Source organism: Geospiza fortis, unplaced genomic scaffold (genome assembly GCF_000277835.1).
Source record: "Geospiza fortis unplaced genomic scaffold, GeoFor_1.0 scaffold11, whole genome shotgun sequence".
Lineage (NCBI taxonomy): Eukaryota > Metazoa > Chordata > Aves > Passeriformes > Thraupidae > Geospiza > Geospiza fortis.
The window spans coordinates 7014703-7033920 of record NW_005054304.1 but is presented as its reverse complement, the minus strand read 5'-3'; the positions used below and the strand labels follow the sequence as shown (position 1 = coordinate 7033920).

The window sequence follows — 19218 nt, the reverse complement described above, 5'->3', positions numbered from 1 at the left end:
TGCTTGGTGTGTGCAAAGTGTGCACTTCCTGTCCCAGCCAGGCAAAACCCCAAAGTGCATATTTGTTTTGTCAGGGAGAGTGCTCCAGCTAACTTAGCTTGAAGTGGAATGCTTGCTCCTTTCCATTGAACACTCTGAGCAGATCATTCATAATGAGGTAAGATTTGAGCCTTTTGTCCCTGAGGAGAGGTAGGAAAGGTAAGATTGTCACAAAGTTCTCCATCTTGGCTTGGCTGGTCCCTCTGCAGCTAAGTTTAAAGCTCCACCTCCACTGAAAACCACAATATTTCAACTGATTTCCCCTAATGAGCAAAGCTGGATGTTCCCTTAGAGATGCTTCTTTCCCTTCCTCAGGTACAGCATGAGGTTTTAATCCCTTGAAAAGATCTGGGGAAAAGTTCTGAGAAGCCACCAACACCACAACTAATGGGCTCCCTATAAAAAAGTCCCTTTGCCTGTCACCTCAGGTTACACACTCGGCAGACACAGGAGCAGCCCCTCATTTACGTCAGGAAAAAAGGCATCCATTTCTAATCCATGTTACGCTGCCCTGGCTAAGCCTGCAGGGTCGAGATAGTTTCCTTTATTCTTCTTTCATGTCTGGGACCATTTTAGCATCGTGTTAATGGTCAGCTTTCAGTACTGGATTAATTCTTTCCCATCAGGAGACAGCAGGAACGGATCATTGGAAATCCTTTCTGAAGATCTGAACAAACATTTCCATTTTCTACTGTGTCCCCTTATTTGGGCAGGTCATGCCAGTCTGCTCCTGCGTGGACTAAGGAGCCCCCAAGAATAGGAGTGGGTTCACGTAGGACATGTGAAGATGGGTGGAAAGTGCATGAAGAGAAGGACCACCTGTGGAAGTCAGTCTCCATTTTCTTGTTTAGTGTTTCTTCAGCTAGAATTCACCTTGCAGTTGTCCACCAGTGAGCAGATGGGCATGTTTATAGTAAGAGTGTATAGTGATTCAGCCTGAATGACATTTTAAGATGTGAGCTGACGGGAAATGAGCAATGTGAGATTTGTAGGGGAAAGTTTATAAGCCTCCAAACCCTTCACCTGTAGGAAATTCAGTCTGGAGGATGGTTATGTTTAGGCTGTGATTCAGAAAGGCAAGTAAAAAAGCCCTGAACAATTCATTGTGTAATTCTGAAATGGCTTTCCAGAGCTTCTAGCTCTGCTGGCTTTGTCAACCCTGTGTATGTGTTATTAAATGAGAATGTTTCTGCTCTTGAAATTCACTGAAGCATTTACAGGATTATAAATCTGTCACTTGTGGTGTTACTAAATGCAGTCCTGAATATTTACACAAATATGCTAATGCTAAACTCTCTAATAAATTATTATGCTGATTCTTCTTTTGCTAGAATTTTACCGGCCATGTTTTAATTTTAACATATTATGAGAAGAAATTTGCCAAGATTCAGGACGTATAAAGGAAAGACAGGCACATAACAAATGTCTCTTTCCCCCCTGCTGTCCATACTTCCAGTATACTGTAAATTGTTTTAATATAGCTGACAAATTTTGTAGTTGAGGTGCTTAGGAATTTTGCTTTTGCTCTCTCACAGTTTTTTTTCTTCAAACAAATACTTATTGGTACTATCACTGTCCCATGATAATTCCACATAGCTAAAATGTAGAGAAAATAAAATCCATATGTGGATGTGTGTCCTGGTTTGTACTTGCACTTGTTTTATTTGAAATGTTTTTCATTCATTGTCTGTTATTGATTTGGGTTTATCTGAGGTTTTTGTTGTTGTTTGTTCATTTGTTTGTTTGTTTTGTTATGGAGATTTTGATGATTTGTTTGTTTGGAGGAGTATGATGTGATTTAGCACTTGGAAGCAGTCCATCTCAGGCAGTACATCATCATCTTTCAAAAGGGAGGCATCAGTCAGCACCAAGAAACAGGGTACAGTAAAATAGGCATGTGAGCTTCTCCAGTAGCCAGCTGTTGCTGAGCATCATTGCTCTACCCATGGGGGAAAAAGGAGATTAACAAGAAGGTGAAAATTTTTCAGCTAAGACAAATCTCTCAGTTCCTCCTGCTTATATTCCTCAGTGTTTTTTCTGTTTCTCCTTAATTAGTCACTCAGTTAATCAGGTTACACAGAATGATCAGCGTTATCCGCTCTGTATAAACCAGCAGTCAGTGTTGTCTTTGTGACAAGGACACGTTGCAGGCAGTCGGAACTGACCCAAAGTAAAGAAGTGTAAGAGATTTTCCTGTCTGTGGCATTTAATTCTGGCTGGCCTCTGCCATTAGCTTCATCTGGACAACTCTGAAGGTGGGAGCTTCAGAAGAAGTTATCACTAAATTAATTCCTTTGTCAAATTAAGAGCAGATAAATTCTATTTAGTTTTTTTCAAACCCCTCCTGCGAGTACTGTGAAGATCACAGTTTTTTCAGAAGGTGATTGGTGCACCCTGCTCTGCCTGGAGCACTTTTAGTGCCCCAAAGCTTGTTGTCATAAACTGGGCTCGGGGCAGTCTGAGAGCAACATGAGCGTGTGATGCATAGGACCAGATGCTCCTAAAGTCTGGATATGTACGCTCTTGAAAATCTGATGTATCCAGCAGATCCCAGCAGCATTTGACCTTAATTGCCAGCAATGAACATCTCGGTTTCAGTGTTAAAAAAGGATCTGTTCTTTGTGCACTGAGAACCTGAGAACCTGACATGAGTGACTAGACCAATATAGAGACGCTGAGACTTCCTTATTTACTGCAGATCAGGTATTTCTTATGAAAGTAACAATCCATGAATTCCATGTGTGAAAAACTTTTTTTCTTGTATTTTAATTTTTAGATCTGCAAATACAATTTAGCTTTTTCAAGACTGATTTTAAGCAACTGTAATGTGAGATGCAGATCTGGAGAGCCTGTATTTTTCCTATATCTAGGTCACAGCTCTATTTTAGATCATCCTTTTTCCATTTATGAATAATATTACAGTAAATAGATAAAGCAGAATCCAGTTTTCAAAACTGAAAAGTGGAATAAAATGTTCCCCTGAACTGATCTAAGCTCTGTTGTTACTGAACACATCTGTGCACATACACACAGAGTTAGGTAGACCCAGCAAGACAGAAGTCTTCTTGTGCCACTTTGTAAATGCTTAATTTGGGTTTTTTTTAATCTTAAATTCTGCTACAGGCTTCTTATGAGGTGTGGTCATTGACATCTTAATCCCCTGCCAGTTTATATATGATGGTGTGCTGGCTTAAACTGGGGAAGAGTTAATTTTCTTCATAGTAGCCTCTGTGGGGCTGTACTTTGGATTTGTGCTGGAAACTGTTGATAACACAGGGATGTTTTAGTTGCAGATTGTGGGGATGGGCGTGGAAGATGAATATTTTCCATCAGAAGTATTTTTAACCTTTTACAAATTCTGGAATTATGTTTGATCCTGGCACTGCCAGTTTAACTTCCTGTAGGATTCAGTCCTTCTGCATGGCTGGAGACACATTTTGCTCTTTCTCCTGGAAAATACCATGATACGCCACAGATGGAGTTGGTAACATTGAGGTGCATCATGGGAATGTTACTATGTTTGTCATTTCCTTTCACATATTGCAGTCCTCTCTAAAAATAATGGATTTCCACATCTCTCTCTTGCTTACGTATCACAACTCTTGACCTTTGTACGTGTTTTATGGCAATGAGTGCAGTAGGTTAAGGTTGTACTGATGTGAAACAGAGTAGCTTTTAGCTGTTTATTAAGAGCTACCGTCTCAGGTAAAAGGTCATATATATAAATAGTCTTGGGAGAACAAAAGGAAATGAAAGTTGAACTGAAAAGGGTATTAGTTTTATATTGGAAAGCAGTGATACGTTTCTTTTGCAAACACTGAGATTCTCCTTTTTATCACTTCTGTCTGAAACAGCTTTGCTGAACTGTGGTTAATAAAGTAGAGAGTAAATGATGGCAAGGAAGAACAGCAGACAGGAAGAAACTGACCCAGTACTGATATGCTAATCGCAGCCAAGGCAAAAAACTCATGTATAAATACTAGATGTTTCGATGTTTGTTACCAGTTTTGTTTAGTATGATTTACTGACATTGTTTCCCCTTCTAACAATGATGTTTTCATCACTTTCTGGGTACAAAATGGAAGGCATGCTTAATACATTGTGGGGGGATTTTTTTTTCTGTTACTGTTCATGTTAAATAATTTTCTGTATTTTTCCTGAAGGTATCTGTGCCACTGAATGACAACTCTGTGAACTGATAACTGAATAAAAATCAGTTATTCCATCCAGTTGATATTCATGAATATACCTGTGACCATGTGCATTAGAAGATGCCTTTGAAGATCTCTATACCATTGGCCACATTATTTTAGTCTTAGAAATACAGATTATTTGATACCTTGCATGTCTTTTGGAGCCTTAATCAGCCATGAGCTATTTTGCATGGTCACAGAGGGGAAGACATTCTATGTTGTCTTCATTTTGTGAGTAAGAAGAGTAGTGCTGTGACTGTTTTGGCACTGTTGACAGCACTGCTGCGTGTCCCACCTGCCCTGCTGTGCACCAGGGAGCTTAGTGCAGGAGGTTGTGTATTTGCCACTCCAACATCAAATAAAGGGAGAGCCAGGAACTCTTAAATCCGCTATTCCTTTTGCACTGCTCCATGCACAACACTGTTGTGGCCTGGGAGCAGTCACAGGTGTGGCCCTGGTGACACCTACCTGAGGCAAAGGCTGCACTGCAGTGTTGTGTGGAGGGGAGCAGGATATTCCCTCCTCTGTGCTGTACAGCTGCTGACCCAGTAAAGAGTCAGCTGTTGCAGTCTGTTCTCATGCAATCAGCTAATGCATCATTCCTGCAGTCATTTGCAGCATGGAATTCACTGAATAATCCTCTTAATGTCTGCTCATCAAACATTAGAGTGCCTGTGCTGGCTCACACTGGGGATCCATCTAAGCCAGTGTGCTGCTTCCAGCACTGCCCACAAGCAGATGACAAGGGAGGAGAAGGACAGGGCAGCAAGGTGTTTCCTTCATTTTTTCTACCAGTTTATGACTATTCTCAGAAGTTCTCCTGCTCTTTATAGGGTTTTTGTATTTAGTGATGTCCAGAGTAATTGTCTTGTGTCTCTCTTGCATGTGTGTAAGCTTTTTGCTTCCAACATCTCACCTGTAAAAGTGTGCCACAAATTGCTTCCTCTCACATGAAGAACTGACTCCTTTTGTTTTGTTATAAATGTGGCTTTCCACTAGTGTCATTTGAAGGTCACCTGAAATTTTTTTGGGTTTTTTTTTTTTGCTTTGAATGGACATAGTGAACAGTCCAACAGAACATCTCCACCACCCATGACCTTACAAGCTACCATGGTGTTTGGGGATTTTCTTCCTGATGGAAAATTACCACTGGTATTTGCAACCCTAATCACTGGGCTGACAACAATTATTTTTTCTGTCAAAGCCCCTGCACAGAGTCAGTGAGCAATCCCATTTAATAGCTTTTCTCTTTTGGGGCACAAGGCCAAACACTTTGATGAAGTAAATTGGATGACATTTTGGTGAAGTCAGAATGGCACATTCTTTATTGCAGAAGGGACTCTGACTCCTTGTTTCTGTAAGAAAAAACCCTAGTCTTTGCTTTAATTAAGAAAAAGTTTCACATTTATAAAAGTTCAAGTTTATTTTAATTAAAGTGGTATTCTGTGTATTAACAGCTAAAAAATAGATCTGGTGCTTTCTAGAAGCATTTAAATCTTGAACTGAGAAACCCACAGGCCAGTTTCCTCTGATTATGCAGTGTGTGAGACCAGAAACAGATTAATTACTGAATCAGGCAGGAAAGAGAGGATGAGCACAGCATTAATAATGAGATTATTCCAAAGATAACTGGGAATATTATGTTATCAACAAATAAATTTATTGTTATCATTAAAATACAGCACAGTGTATAACCATTGTTTTTAGTAGCTATTTTTTTCCTAAATCTTTCCTTAAGCAGTCATAATCAGTTGCATTTAAAGTCTTGTGTTAGTGTGGTAACATGCTACAAATGCAAAAGACTTTAAATTGACTGCACAGGTCAATATCCCCATGACTAGAGTTGACTGAGGCTGAAACATAACAATTTTTATGCCTACTCAAAATTTTATTGAAAAAGATAAAAGCAAGGGTAGTATTCTGTTCTGTTTTGAACTTTGCATCCAAGACAGGTAACAGGGTAAGATGCAAGTCTGCTGTATGAATCCCTCTTACTTAATAATGGCAATGGATAAGGGAACCAGTACAGTTTATTTTTATAGTGTAAGGTTAGGAGGAGCTGCAGGTCTCTATGTTGGCCACATTTGCAGGTGTAGGAAATGACTGAATGCTTTATGCTGATAGACTTCTGACTGCACAATTTCCCAAAAAATATTGCCTGTCATAGCTAGGAAATCAAATGTTCTCTGGCTTTCTCTGTGATCTTGTCAATTCTTGCATGAAAATCATTACAGAAACTTAGTTCAAAACCTGCATTTGACAGTGTCCTGTAGAGATGCTGATGATTTACTTTGGCCCAAGTACTCTTGATAAAAAGTTTCTCTTATTAACTGCGGTGGGACTTGATGCCAAGGTGAGCAGGTACTCTAGCTGGAGCAGGTTTTGGAGGGTGTGAGATGGAGAGGTGATTGCTGGCAGCTGTTGACAGTAAGCAAGGCTTGGGTAACTTTCCAGGTGTAAACAGTTACCACTGACTGTTGAGTACACACAGATGAACAAAACAAAGTTTGTTTTGTATCCAGTCTGCTGCACTGGACGTTTTTTTTCTTCACATGAGAATGGAAAGTATGCAATTGCGAATAAGCCATACTTAGAGCATTCTCTGGAGATTTGTAATGTTCTGGAAAAGTGATGCTCAGGTAGTACTTCTCCATGCTAGTCATTTTGTGGCTCCAAGTTCATTTATCCCAGTTGTACAGGAGCCATGACATGGGTTTTAAGGGAAATCAGGCTTTAAAGCACAACAGATTTCATCCCACTGTTTTATGAATTTCACAAACAATGCTGAAAATTAATAAATAGAAATCTCAAAGATGTCTCAAGCTTCAGTAATTCAAAGATGCACTGAAATGCAAAAAGGTATTATGTAATAACGTTATTTTTCTTAATGTGAGTACAAAGGTTGGTGTAATTGCTTACTTCCTTAACAGAAACGCAGACAGACAAGTGCTCTTTAAGTCCTTGCAAGTGTGACCTGACTAAATGCTATTGGTTTTACTATGTGTGGAATGCAAGTACCTGACTTTAAATACTTGCATTTGAAAATTACAATTTATATTTATTGAATCCCAGTACTAAAGAGTGTTCTGAGAGCAAGAGTCAGATTTCTGAACATGTACAGTTATTTAATCTATGCTAGTAGAGTTAGGTATCAGTTTAACTGTGATCAAAAATATCTTAATTGATGTGACTTTTTGATCTCTTAAGTTAACAGGATGTTTAAAAAAATATATATTGCAAAATATGCTTAGTTACTGAAGTGCAACATGTTACTGGAAATGAGCATGTTCTTTCTACTTTCTGGATTTTAAAGGGTAAAATCAAACATACTGCCAGTTCTTCACAAGTTAATATACAAGAGCAAAACACTTGACAGCAGTGGGTTCTCAGCTTAAACTATGTTTGAGATTCTGGTTCTGTTTGTTTGTAAGTTCTCCAGGTAGCCTAGGAACTTGGGCTGCCTGAAAATGTGACTATTAGCCCTGCCTGATATTCCTAATAAGTTTTGTCTTTCAGTTTGTATCTTTCATGTTAATGGTGGTGAGTTCTTCCCCTTATCCTAATTAATATAAAGATGTCCTGTACAGTTAGAAAAAAACAGCCAGTTTGTAGGAGGAGTGGTATAATCTTACAGTAATGTTTGCCTTGTAAAAGCCAGCATGAAATGAAGGACAGCAGGGAAGGGGCAGCTGTTGGAATTTGCAAGTGTTGGAATAAACTGTAAATAAGACCTTTTCTTAGAGAATCAGAAATATATATTTGTGTTCATTCTGCCCAGTGCAATTAAGACCTCTTGCCAGAGCCTGCATTTAACAGACTTTTGGAGGTTAATATTTAATAGGTTATTAGCTAGTGCTGTTTGCTGTGTTCCCAGTATATGGATCTCCTGCTCCTTTGGAAGTACTATTTTGTGCAAATTAAATGCATTTCTGTACTGAAACACATGAATCTACATATGCTGTTGCAGAATCCATGATGGAGCAGGTAATACTGTGCTACCGGAGGTTTTTCTGCTTTTAGTTCATGCACTTCTGTTCTCATTTTTCATCTCTGTTCGACATAATAAAAGCAATTATTGTACTGCATGATTCCTGAAATCTCTGACTATTGCATAGTCAATTAATAGTATTCAGCCTGGTCCTACATTAACTGCAGGAATGTTGATTTCTAACTTTTGCCATCAGGTGACAGAAGACTCTGATCTAACACAGATGATTCACTGGAGTCATTTGTCTGAGATGACTTGTACTTAAACTGCAGGTGTAGTTGTAATGAAGATACAATGCCATAAAAACGGGAAATAGAAAACACCTATGAGATCACCTTGAAGGTTCTGTTAGAGTACAGAATGTATTTTTAACTCCTTTTCTAGTTCAGAGGTGAATGATCCAAGAACAGGATCATTCCTGTCCTTTTGTTGCTGGGTTGTTATGTGACCTAGTGGAATTTCTAGTGGAGTCTCAGCTTATCTGTATTACCCAGTGTTGATTCAGAGAGTCATAAAAATGAGCTTGGGCATGTTTAGTGCCAGTTTATTGGTATGAGAGTGCTACTCCACCTCTGTTCAAAATTCCTAAGGCCTGAACCTGCTTTTATTACAGAGTTTGTAAACAGTGTTCCTTATTGCTGAGAAGGAAAAGGGATTGAAGAGTGGAAGCTGGAGTCAGCATTTACAGTTGTCTTTTCAGTTGTTCAGGTTCCCTGGTTAATGAGTTGGCCATAGGGTAATGCAACGTGGGAGAAACACAGAGGTAAAACTAATCTGTTTTCCTTGAAGGATCTGCCTGCACTTTATGGGATATAGCACAGTTCAGACCAGTGCCAACAGTGTCTTTTAGGCAACCAATTCTTTCATTACTGTGTAATTCATTGTCATGCTGTGAACAGGAGAAGCACCATACATGGAGAAAGACAGGTTTCTTAACAGCTTGTTTTAAACTTCCCAACCTACTTACATGGACTTCAGTGGAACAGCTCTGAATTTTGGCACAGCTTCACATTTTCTAATGAAGAAATCCTTTGGCAAACACATACTTGTTTACACCTCAAACAGTTGGCCAGCAGGATGAGAGAATGTAATGGGCACTGTACTGCCTTACCTTTGTTCTCTGGCTTTTGATGGGCTCATTAACATTTGCCTTTTAACAGCACTGCAGAGATTTACAGACCATTTGCTTTAGGATTCCTTCACTGGAGGTGACATTTATTTTAAGAATATACTGAAGTACCAAATAATGTAACTACAGTAATGTACCATAATTTTGCTTGCTTTCACTATTGTTCTGTATGAGCAGGTGAATACGGGCATGAGCAGAAAGTCTGCCCTGTGGGAAGCTGAGAACAGGAATTGTCACTATAGTCAGCCTTCTAAGTTCATTCTTGCATTTCTCCTGTGATTGTGATCATCTGGCCATATTTGTGCTTCTTACTCTCGATCTGTTCAAGCTAAGAGAGCCTAAAGTGGACAAAAGGCAGAAGTTGCTCCAAGAGGAGCAGTGTCCCAGCAGTATAGTCAGAACTCACGGATTTGGATGCAAATAACTTCCAGTATCCTTGTGGGACACATTCAGGATTGTGACCAAGGCTGGATTTTTGTGTTTCTCAAGAGACAGTAAGGTTTGTTGCTGCACAGAGATGATAAGACAGTGGGCTGTCATATCTCTCCAGTGTGAAGTCATGCATGCTTGTTTTGCTTTTAAGCATTTTTTTCCTATTTAATCCACCAGGGAGTCCTCAACTTGCCTTTTGCTAAGATTCCTAGGACCCTTGATCTGCGAAGTCCACATCAATCCTACTCTTTCCTCTCCACCTGGATCAAGCTCTCTTCAGTTCAGAGCATTGCCTGCACTAGGTTTCCTTTGGCAAACAGATGCCAGGCAGCAGCTGGCCATCGCTGGGAGCTGGTTGTATCTTCTGGCTCAAGGCCCATACATCTTGTTGCTTTTTGGCCTACATCCCATGCAGACTGCAAGCCTGCAGCATTTTGACAGAGCTGCTTGGAGAGCTGCACAGGGCTGGAGGGTGAAGGGATTCCCTTAGGCAAATGTGCCTGACATTCTGCAGAAAAAGGGCCTTAAGGTGTTGCTGGTTCACTTCAACAACCTCCTCATGTGTGTGTGCTGTGGAGAGTCACAGGCTAAGATAATCTTACTACTAGGTTGATTTCTTAATTCTGAAGGTTTTAGGACAGGATAGCTTTGGGTTCAGGTTACATCTTTCTGGAGTGTACAGTTTTAATATTTAGCCTTCAGGGAAAATTTGCAGTTTGTTCACTGAATCTGCTTTGTTTAATAAGAGACATGATTTTGACTTTGAGGGTTTACTCTAACAAAATTAATAGATTCACAGTCAGTGACAAGTAAACTACCTCTGGAGCCAGAAATGCCATATCTGCATAGCTGTGCTTGAGTATCATAGGCTTTCTGAGAGTATTTGCTAGCTCTTTACCTCTGGAATCGAGCAGTGCTAGCAAAGTGTGTGTTTACTTTCAAGTATTTGAGCAGTTCTGCTGTTCACTGTGCCTTTGGTCAAATATGGAGGCTGTGGTGTTTTTTCCTGAGCTGTGTCAGGCTTGGTGCTGTGACCACTGCCCTGGGGAGCCTGTTCCAGTGCCCAACCACCCTGGATGGCCCTCCTGGCTGCCAGGGCACTGCTGACCCATGTTCAACTTGCATTCAACCAGGACCACCAGGTCCCTTTCCACGGCACAGCCTTCCAGCCTCTCATTCCCCTGTCTGCCTGTACATCCAGGGTTGCCCCATCCCAGGTGCAGAATCCAGCGCTTTGCCCTATTGAGGTTCACATGGTTGGTGATTGCCCCGTCCTCTGATTTGTTGAGGTCTCTCTGCAGGGCCTCTGCAGAGGAAGTCAGTAGCTCCTCCCAATTTAGGGTTCTCTGCAAACTTAAAGTTCTGCGTCTAAGTAATTAATGAAGATGCTGAAGAGCACCGAGCCTACAACTGTGCCCTGTGGAACTGCACTAGTGACAGGTCACCAGTCTGATGTCACCCCAGTCACTGTAACCCTACCCATGAGCCAGTTGCTCACCCATCCCATGATGTGTTTATCCAGCTGTGTGCTGGACATTTTGTCTAGGATACTGTGAGAGACAGCACTGAAAGCTTTACTGAAATCCAAAGGTTTCTCTTGATCAACTAGATGAGTTACCTCATCATAAAAGGAAATTAAGTTGGACAAGCAGGACTGGGATGTGGTTTAAAGGAAGATGATAGACATCTCTTTGACTCCAAAGAGTCTTGCTCTCATTAAGACATCTGAATTTGCATAAAGCATTAGAATTTCATTGAACTTTAAAGCTTCATACACTTTAGGGTTGCATCAAATTTATAACTTTGATATCTGAGAAGAGCAGAGTGCAGAGGAGGTGTTTTAGTCATCCAATGCCTAAAAATACGAGTGGAGTAAGAGAAAGCCAAATTTGGCAGTGGCAGCTGCACGTATTGTAAAGATGACCACATTTATCGTGACTTTATGGTTTCAGTATGGCAGCTAATCAAGGAAGGATTTCAGGCTTGGTTTTGAGTGAAGAGAGTTGGTAACTAAATTATTTTTCAAGTGTGTGTTGACTCTGCTAAACCTGGAACAATTACAGAGCTATTGATCTTTGTCTCCCAGTGTCAGTAATTTGAGATGATGAGGCATCTTTAATTTGAGAAAAACTTCCCAACTGTAATATTCCTATGTGGTTTCAAAATCAGTATCTTAGGTGTAGGTGAAGTGATGAATCAAGGTGGATTTTAGTAACATTTTTATGTTTCACTACTTTCTGAATAGAATCTGTGTTTTGGGGAAGCAATTGGGCACAAGTCCATTGTAAGACAGCAGCCCTACTAAAGACAACTTTACTGAGGGACACCAGTTGTCACCAGTCTTGACTGGGACATTGAGCCCTTGACCACTCCTCTCTGGATGCAGCCAATCCTCATCCACCAATCTATGCATCCATCAAATCTATGTCTCTACAATTTGGAGAGAGGGATGTGATGGGGGCTCTGTCAAAGGCCTTGCAAAGTCCAGCAGATAACATCTGCAGTTCTCCCTTACCTTCAGCTCTACTGTTGTGGAAAAAAATGGCAGAATAATTCAGTTGGTTTGGATTATGTTGTTCCAGAGCCTCTCTGACTTCTTTGTCCCTACTGGTCTAGTCCACATAGTATTCAAACCATGACTTTGGCACTTGCTTCCTCACACACAGAAATTCTGTGCTATGGCCAGTAATGTAATCACACCCTCAGTAGGAGCATAGGAATATAAAGTGAGCAAATAATGTAAGAAGTGTGAGATGGATGTAACTGAAAAGTCTCACTGTAGATTTATCCCTGCCTTTGAAAGCCATTTGGGCCTGAAATAGATCTAGTACTCAGAGCTGCGGGAGATTTGTCCTGTCCAGATTCATCCCAGAAGTCCTTTACTGCAATGAAATGGTGGTGGAGCTGGTGTTGTGTGAGAACTGGCTGCACTATGAAATTCTGGAGAGCAACACAAGTGCAGCATAAATACTTGGTCTGTTCACTGAATGACTTGAAGGGATTTGCTGTCTCAGCAGGAGTTTCCACCCAGTTCTCTGGGGCAATTCAGGATGACCTAAACCCTCTGGCAAAATTTGTGTCTCCAAACAAGGCCTGGTGTCATTCTCATTGTCATTACCATTAACTTTGGCAGAGAGCTATAAACTGTGTGTATGAATGGAGTGACTGGAATATATTTGTTCAAGAGGTTTCAATGGGCAAATACCAAGTGTGGGTGACTTTGGCAGGTGGCTCATTCCGTGGTCATTTGACTGGGCAGAACTGATTGAGTCAGGTTGATTAGCTGTCAGGAGTGAATTACAGCTGGCTAATGTTCTCCCTTTCTCAGTCCTTCATGAAGCAGAGGTAATGCTGATGAGTGGATAGATTGACATTAAAGCTTTGTGCTGATAGGGAGCCAAATTGAGACTAGAGTGAAAAAAAAACCAGACCAGCATTCCAAATTTCCATGCATTGCTTGGCCATGCCTGTGTTTTTCCAAAGAAATGTACCTTTTTCTATTCCATGGGATATTTGTATTGATATAGACAACTAAGTTGAAAAAGCACTAGGGTGACAAACTATGAATCCTTTCAAAAAGTCATATGGACCTCTATGCTTTGGTGGACAACTGTAAGAATTCCATTTGTGTATTAAGCAAATTTTTGAGGGAGGTTTCTCTTGTCTGGAAGAGTACTATGTTCATAAAACTTTAAAGAAAAAAAATGTGCTGTTTATGTTTTAAATACCTGGTGAGTTTTTTGAGGATTACCTTATCCTAATAATATCTTTACTATCCTTTCAGTGATGACATTTAGTGTAAACTCACAGCTAGGTTCTTCCAAAAGATCTTCATTTAGACTTCGTAATTACTTAACTCAAATGGGTTTGAATTGTCCAATTATTTGGACATGTTCATGCATAGCTTGAGATACTGGAAGTTTTTTGTTTTCCTATTTGAGAACATGAGTGAGGTACTCAGAAGAGCAGGATGACCTTTGCTAAGGATCTCTCTTCAAACCATGTTGATTCATATGCACAGCACTCTCCAGACTCATCTGGAGCAGCTCCTGTTCTTCAAGAACAGAGAAATATTACTCACCATACCACATCAGATCTTTAGAATATGTCAGATTTATCTTTGATCTTTGCACCCAGGAGCTTCTGACACCTCACAGGGAGATGAAACATCTCTGTGATGCAGCCAGTCAGTTATGAGGAATTTTGTTGTTGGTATTGTATGGGATGATGTCACTTGGCTGGTCAGCTTGTGCCTCCAGGTGAAAGGTTTTCTTGCACTTTCTTCAACACCCATCATGGTGCATGTTTATACTGGTCATAAAACTGACTGGTTTCTATTACAACTGCAAACACAGTTCCTTGCATCTGAACTTTGAGACCACAAAACTGGACAGCCAAATGCAGGATGTGTGGTGTAGTATTTCCTTGTAGTTTTCTGTTCTTTGGTTCTGTGCTTTTGTTTTCGTTACCCTTTCTTGTCCCTTCGATTGTCAGTAGCATCTGATGCTATTTTGCTTGTATTTGGCTGAGAATGAAGGTGTACTTTAAATTACAGACTAGCAGACTTCAGCAGAATCCATGCTTTCAGTGGCCACAGACTGTAGCTATGCTGTAACAGCCCACAAGTTACCTGCTTCAGGCTGAGCCTAATCTTTGTCAAATGCAATTTGAGGTTAAGCTTCACCAGAGAAAAAACTTTCAGGAAACAAAAATTAAATTATTTTTTCTTCAGCCAAAGCCTACTCACTAGGCTTGTCCTTGGATTTATTGGTGTCATCTTCCAAAGTGAAGCCTTGTATGTATTTACAAAGATTTATTGATGTGTGTTTGTTTAGTAGTTAGGTTTTGCCAGGGACAAAATGCTGATTTGACAGACACCACACCACATCAGGCATCTCAGTATGCAGCAGGTCTTATGTTCTTGAGCTGGAGTCATTTAGCCTGGAGAAAAAGAGGTTGAGGGGTGACATTGTTCTCTACATGTACTTGAAAGGAGGTTGTAGCCAGTTGGGTTCTGGTCTCTTCTTCAGTACCTCCAGACCCCAGGCCCTGCTGCCTCCTGTTGTGATTCTCTCCTGTAGCACTGCCATTGTGGATCTCCCTGTCTGCCCTCCTCCCCACAGACATGGTTTTCCCCTTTGAAATCACTGCACTGCTGCTGTTTTGTGGCAGCTGAGAGGCACTGCCTGTGCCCGTGTGCTGTGTGCCCAGTTCCTGTGGTGCCAACAGCCAGAGGCTGCTGCAGGTGATGGGCTAACACAGTGCTGCTGGAACCAGCAGTGGTCCAAAGGTGAGATCCTGACTTCAGGCAGAATGCCCATTGACATCAGCAAAGTCACCATCTTGCTCAAAGCAAGCAGTCCAGAGGCTGAAACTGGGAAGCCCTCTCAATATTTCTGTCTGATTTCCCTTTGCACTGGTACATATTTTATTTTTCATTTTATTATCTACAAAGCTCAGTAAGAAGCAGCCTTTCGTCCCATGAAACTTTTCAGCATGCACAAAGCATTTGAAAGCAGCTGTGAGTAGAATGAAGAACTAGAAACAGAAGTAAAATAAATTTTACAAAAAAATCTTAGGGTAAGCCAGGTATGAAAAGAAGTTCAGAAGTTCTGATTTACTGTCCAGAAGATTTGTGACAACTACAGCAGACAGTAGAACTGAGAAACAAATGGATAATTAAAGTCATTAGGAGGCACCAGCATTTTTTCTTCAGAGAAAAAATTATTATGGAAGAGCCTGTGAGTATGTGCATAGGTATAGTCAGTATAGTGCACTTGAATTTTCAAAATGTTTTAATGGGGTTGTCAACAGTTCCTAAAGAAGCAAAGATTCTTTAGAAATCTGTATTGTGGTCAGAAGGAAAAACTTTTTATGGATTAATAACTGGAAAGCAGTAAAAAGATATGATTGGTTTAGTGGTGGAGAAAGGTTTTCTGAGAAGTCCCTTAAGGATCTTTGTTGGAATCTGTGTTATTTGTTTCCATAATAACCTAGAAAATACTCAATGTATTACTAATAGAAAAGTATTCAAGGCAGGAAAAACTAAAAGCTACAAGACTACAAGGACTTTCAGAAGGCTTCTAATTTACTCTTTATTGGGTGAAAAACTGATTAGTTGAGTTTCCATCGCTATGTGCTATGTCCACGAAACCTCACAGGTTATATAAATGTGTATACTGATGAGCTCCAAATTAAGCAATCATGAAAGCAAATTAGGAGTTTAGATTTTCATGAGAAGCCACCACTAAATCTGCCTTCATAAATAATGCCACATGCAGTTCTGACTACATTTTAGAAAGTACTTCATAGTCGGTGAGAAGGTGTAGAGAAAAGCAACAAAAATGATCAAACACATGAGTATGACTACTATAAAATGAGAGACTAGACAAACTGATATTTTTCTGTCTGATTAGAGACCTCTACTGGAGTAGTATAAAGTCAGGATTGGTATGGGAAGGTGGTTAAGGAACAGTTACTGGCAAATTCTCATAATTCAAAACCAAGGGAAAGATTATGTCACCATACCTAAAATAGAAATACTTTTCAATCAATTTTAATCAATGTGTAACAATGTTGCAAAACTCCCAGCCGTGGGGTCTTGCAAAGGCTAAAACCAGAAGTGAACTCAAGAGCAAACTGAACATAATCACAAAGGTTAGGTTCAATGTTTGCTGTTAAAATGAAGGCCAGACCTCCAAACTTGCTCTTCTCCCCTTATCATTCTTAGAGCACATGTTGATATCAATTGTCATTAAAAAGAGTGGGAAGGGAGTTGAGAAGAGCTATAATTGCTGTTAGCGTCTGTTTCTCCAGTAGTGTCAAGAAGCAAATTCAATGCAAACTTTTTTAGTCTGTCTGCTGTGACACAGAAAATAAGTATTTATTTTACTTACCTTTCTTTTCTTTTTTTTTTCTTGCCCCTGCTCTTTCAATAGACACACCTTTATTTTTCTTTAAATAGTCTTTATCAAGGTGAATGTTTGATTTGTGTGTATTTTGTAATACTGTTTTTCACCTTGTCACCTTTGCTGTTGGTACACCAGTACAGAATGTCTTTCATTTACAGATTATTTGAAAGGGCTGTTCTGGCCTTTCTTCTTTCCACATTTCAATTTTTTCTCTCCTTGCTTCTGCAGATGACCAAACCCCCAACGGAACAATCCACCCAAATATGCCTATTGCCACAACCAGGCCAGTCAGACGGAATGCCTCAAGTCAACCTCCCATTACCAGACAGTGGCTCATGTGGGAAAGAGATGGATTTAGCAGATGAAATCTCCTTTGTTAACAATGATGTGTTTTTCTCCAGGTTAGTGTTCTTTTTTTTTTTTTTTTGTCTTTGTGTTTTTCTCTTTGCTTGTTCTGTCCCCGCATCTCTGGCTCTGGGTATTTTGAACACCTAAACACGATACTGGGGTGTAAGATAATTTAATGTGCTTTTTCTGGTTGAATCCACATGCTCCAAAGCCAGCTGTGTGCTTTGGTTTGCCTCTCCAACATAGAATTTCAAGCATATGAAGGTAGCCTGCTTGGTGAAGGAGTGCAGGTGGACAGGTCTGATCTACAGTCAGGCAATAGAAATTACCCCAAGCACAAGATGCAACCAAAATGTATCTCTTGAATAATCAAGAGTATTTGATCTGCCCAGTTTAAGTCTTAACAGATGGCTGGCTTTATTCTCACTCTTAAATCCAAAAAAGAAGGGGCTTTTGTAGGGTTTTCTCTTTCTGGCAAAAATTGTGCTACTGATAGTACTACTCCATTCAGACAGGGATAGAAGAGTATGTGTAGAGTATCTATACAAGTATCTTTGTGAATTTATCTATGAGAGTCTATTGGTGTAAAGCATCTATAAAAGTATCTATCTAAAAGAGTATTTTGAGTTTTGATTGCTGGCAGATTGTCTGTTAGGTGAACAGGTAATGGGCATTTTGCTTTCTTGTGGAGTCCTTCCCTGCACGTCAGGCTGAACTGGACTCTTTTCATTATTCTCAGGACATTGAATTGAGTCTGCCACTCTCTCTCCTCTTATGTCTAGTGCAGTACATGAGGGATTCAGGTTACTGTGGGAAATTGCAGTGTGCTACTGAATTATGGAATTGGCCTGATGTGGGAAACAGTGCTATTCACATGTCACGGAACAGAACACTGCAGTGTCCCAGCGCACCAAGCAGGAACACAAAGCAGAGGCAGTGCTGCCAGACACGTAGCTGAGTGACTTCACTGTGTAAGCAGGAGATGTGTGCTATTCTCAGCACCAGAGCAGACAGTTTACGAGACAAGTTAGCAAATTATGCACTAACACTGGATTTTGGTTCATAGTAAAGGTGGTGAAGCATAGATGTTGAATTTGGTTTCTAGCCCTTGGCAGGCACACATGCTCTTTAACTGTGTGTTTCACTCTCCCCAAGCTTCCTCAAGTTTGTTTACATGGCTTCATAAATCCAGCTGCTTTTCACTGAGATGATTTAGAAATCAATGATCAGAGCAGGTCACCTGGCAAACTGGAGAAGGCAATACAGTTCTAGCAGCTAGACAGGGCCAGGCAGGTGGGGCTGTGGCAGAAGTTCCAGCCTCTGGTGTTGATATGCTGGAGCCTGGCAGAGAGTGTGCCTGTACTCTGCTATGTGTTCCCAGGTGTAAAGGGAAATGAAGTGCCCAAGGGTTGAAATAAAGAACTGCCAGGTCTCGTGTCTGGGAAGGTGTGTGTGACTGATGTACTTCATGAGGTGCCCCAACAAGTTGCCTTTCTTTCAGGAGAGCAGTCCCCAGACAATGTAAATGATTTCATGCAGGGAATCCTGCTTTCCTGTCAATGTGCAATTGCTTAGAAGAGTACTGCTGAAGTATGGGACAGTTGGGCCAGTGCTGGCACAGGACATCAAGCATCAAATGAAATGTGTTTGTAATTAGGCAGAAGCCTGATCTTTATGCTTGGGCCTTGGGTTGAAAGATGTCTGCATCTCTTATTTTATCTGGGAAATTAATTAACTGTAGAAATTAATTCTCTTGTAATCCCATTTTGTTCAAGAAAGCCCTAGTTTCCTGTCCTGTCACTCTTCTGTACACATTTACCTAATTGCATTGAATATGTATGCTGCCATTTGCTTCTGGTACTTTTTTGTCAGTGATCTACTGCTGTTGCTGAAGGAGGAGTAGGTGGTGTTTGCTGTTTTCTTTGCAGCTTCAGACTGGCAGGTTGTTGGGCAGGATGGGATGGAGAGAAGGCTGTGGACCAGGGGAAGAGCAGAGAGAGGTATTTAGCAGACCTGACATGCTTGGGGGACACCTGTCTGTGCAACAGGCACAAACCTTGATTCCCTGGCATCAGTGTAGGGCTCTGATATATCAGGAGTGGTTTTAAACCTGCTTTTGGCAGTATTGTGCCACTGCCATGTAATTTAAGCCCACAATGAAGTATTACCTGGTGTTAC

General features: G+C 40.6%; 1 protein-coding gene across 4 annotated transcripts in view; it reads left to right on the top strand.

The window, feature by feature from the left end:
* Positions 1-19218, top strand: part of FAM13A (family with sequence similarity 13 member A) — a 117322-nt gene that overhangs the window by 26861 nt on the left and 71243 nt on the right. For 3 of the 4 annotated variants that reach the window (XM_031066438.1, XM_031066437.1, XM_031066436.1), the window contains exon 5: positions 16921-17093. In XM_031066438.1, the coding sequence (XP_030922298.1) occupies positions 16921-17093 (173 nt within the window). Of the gene's footprint in view, positions 1-16706; positions 17094-19218 lie in introns of those variants that run through there. The other variant, XM_031066439.1, reaches the window with a different exon arrangement.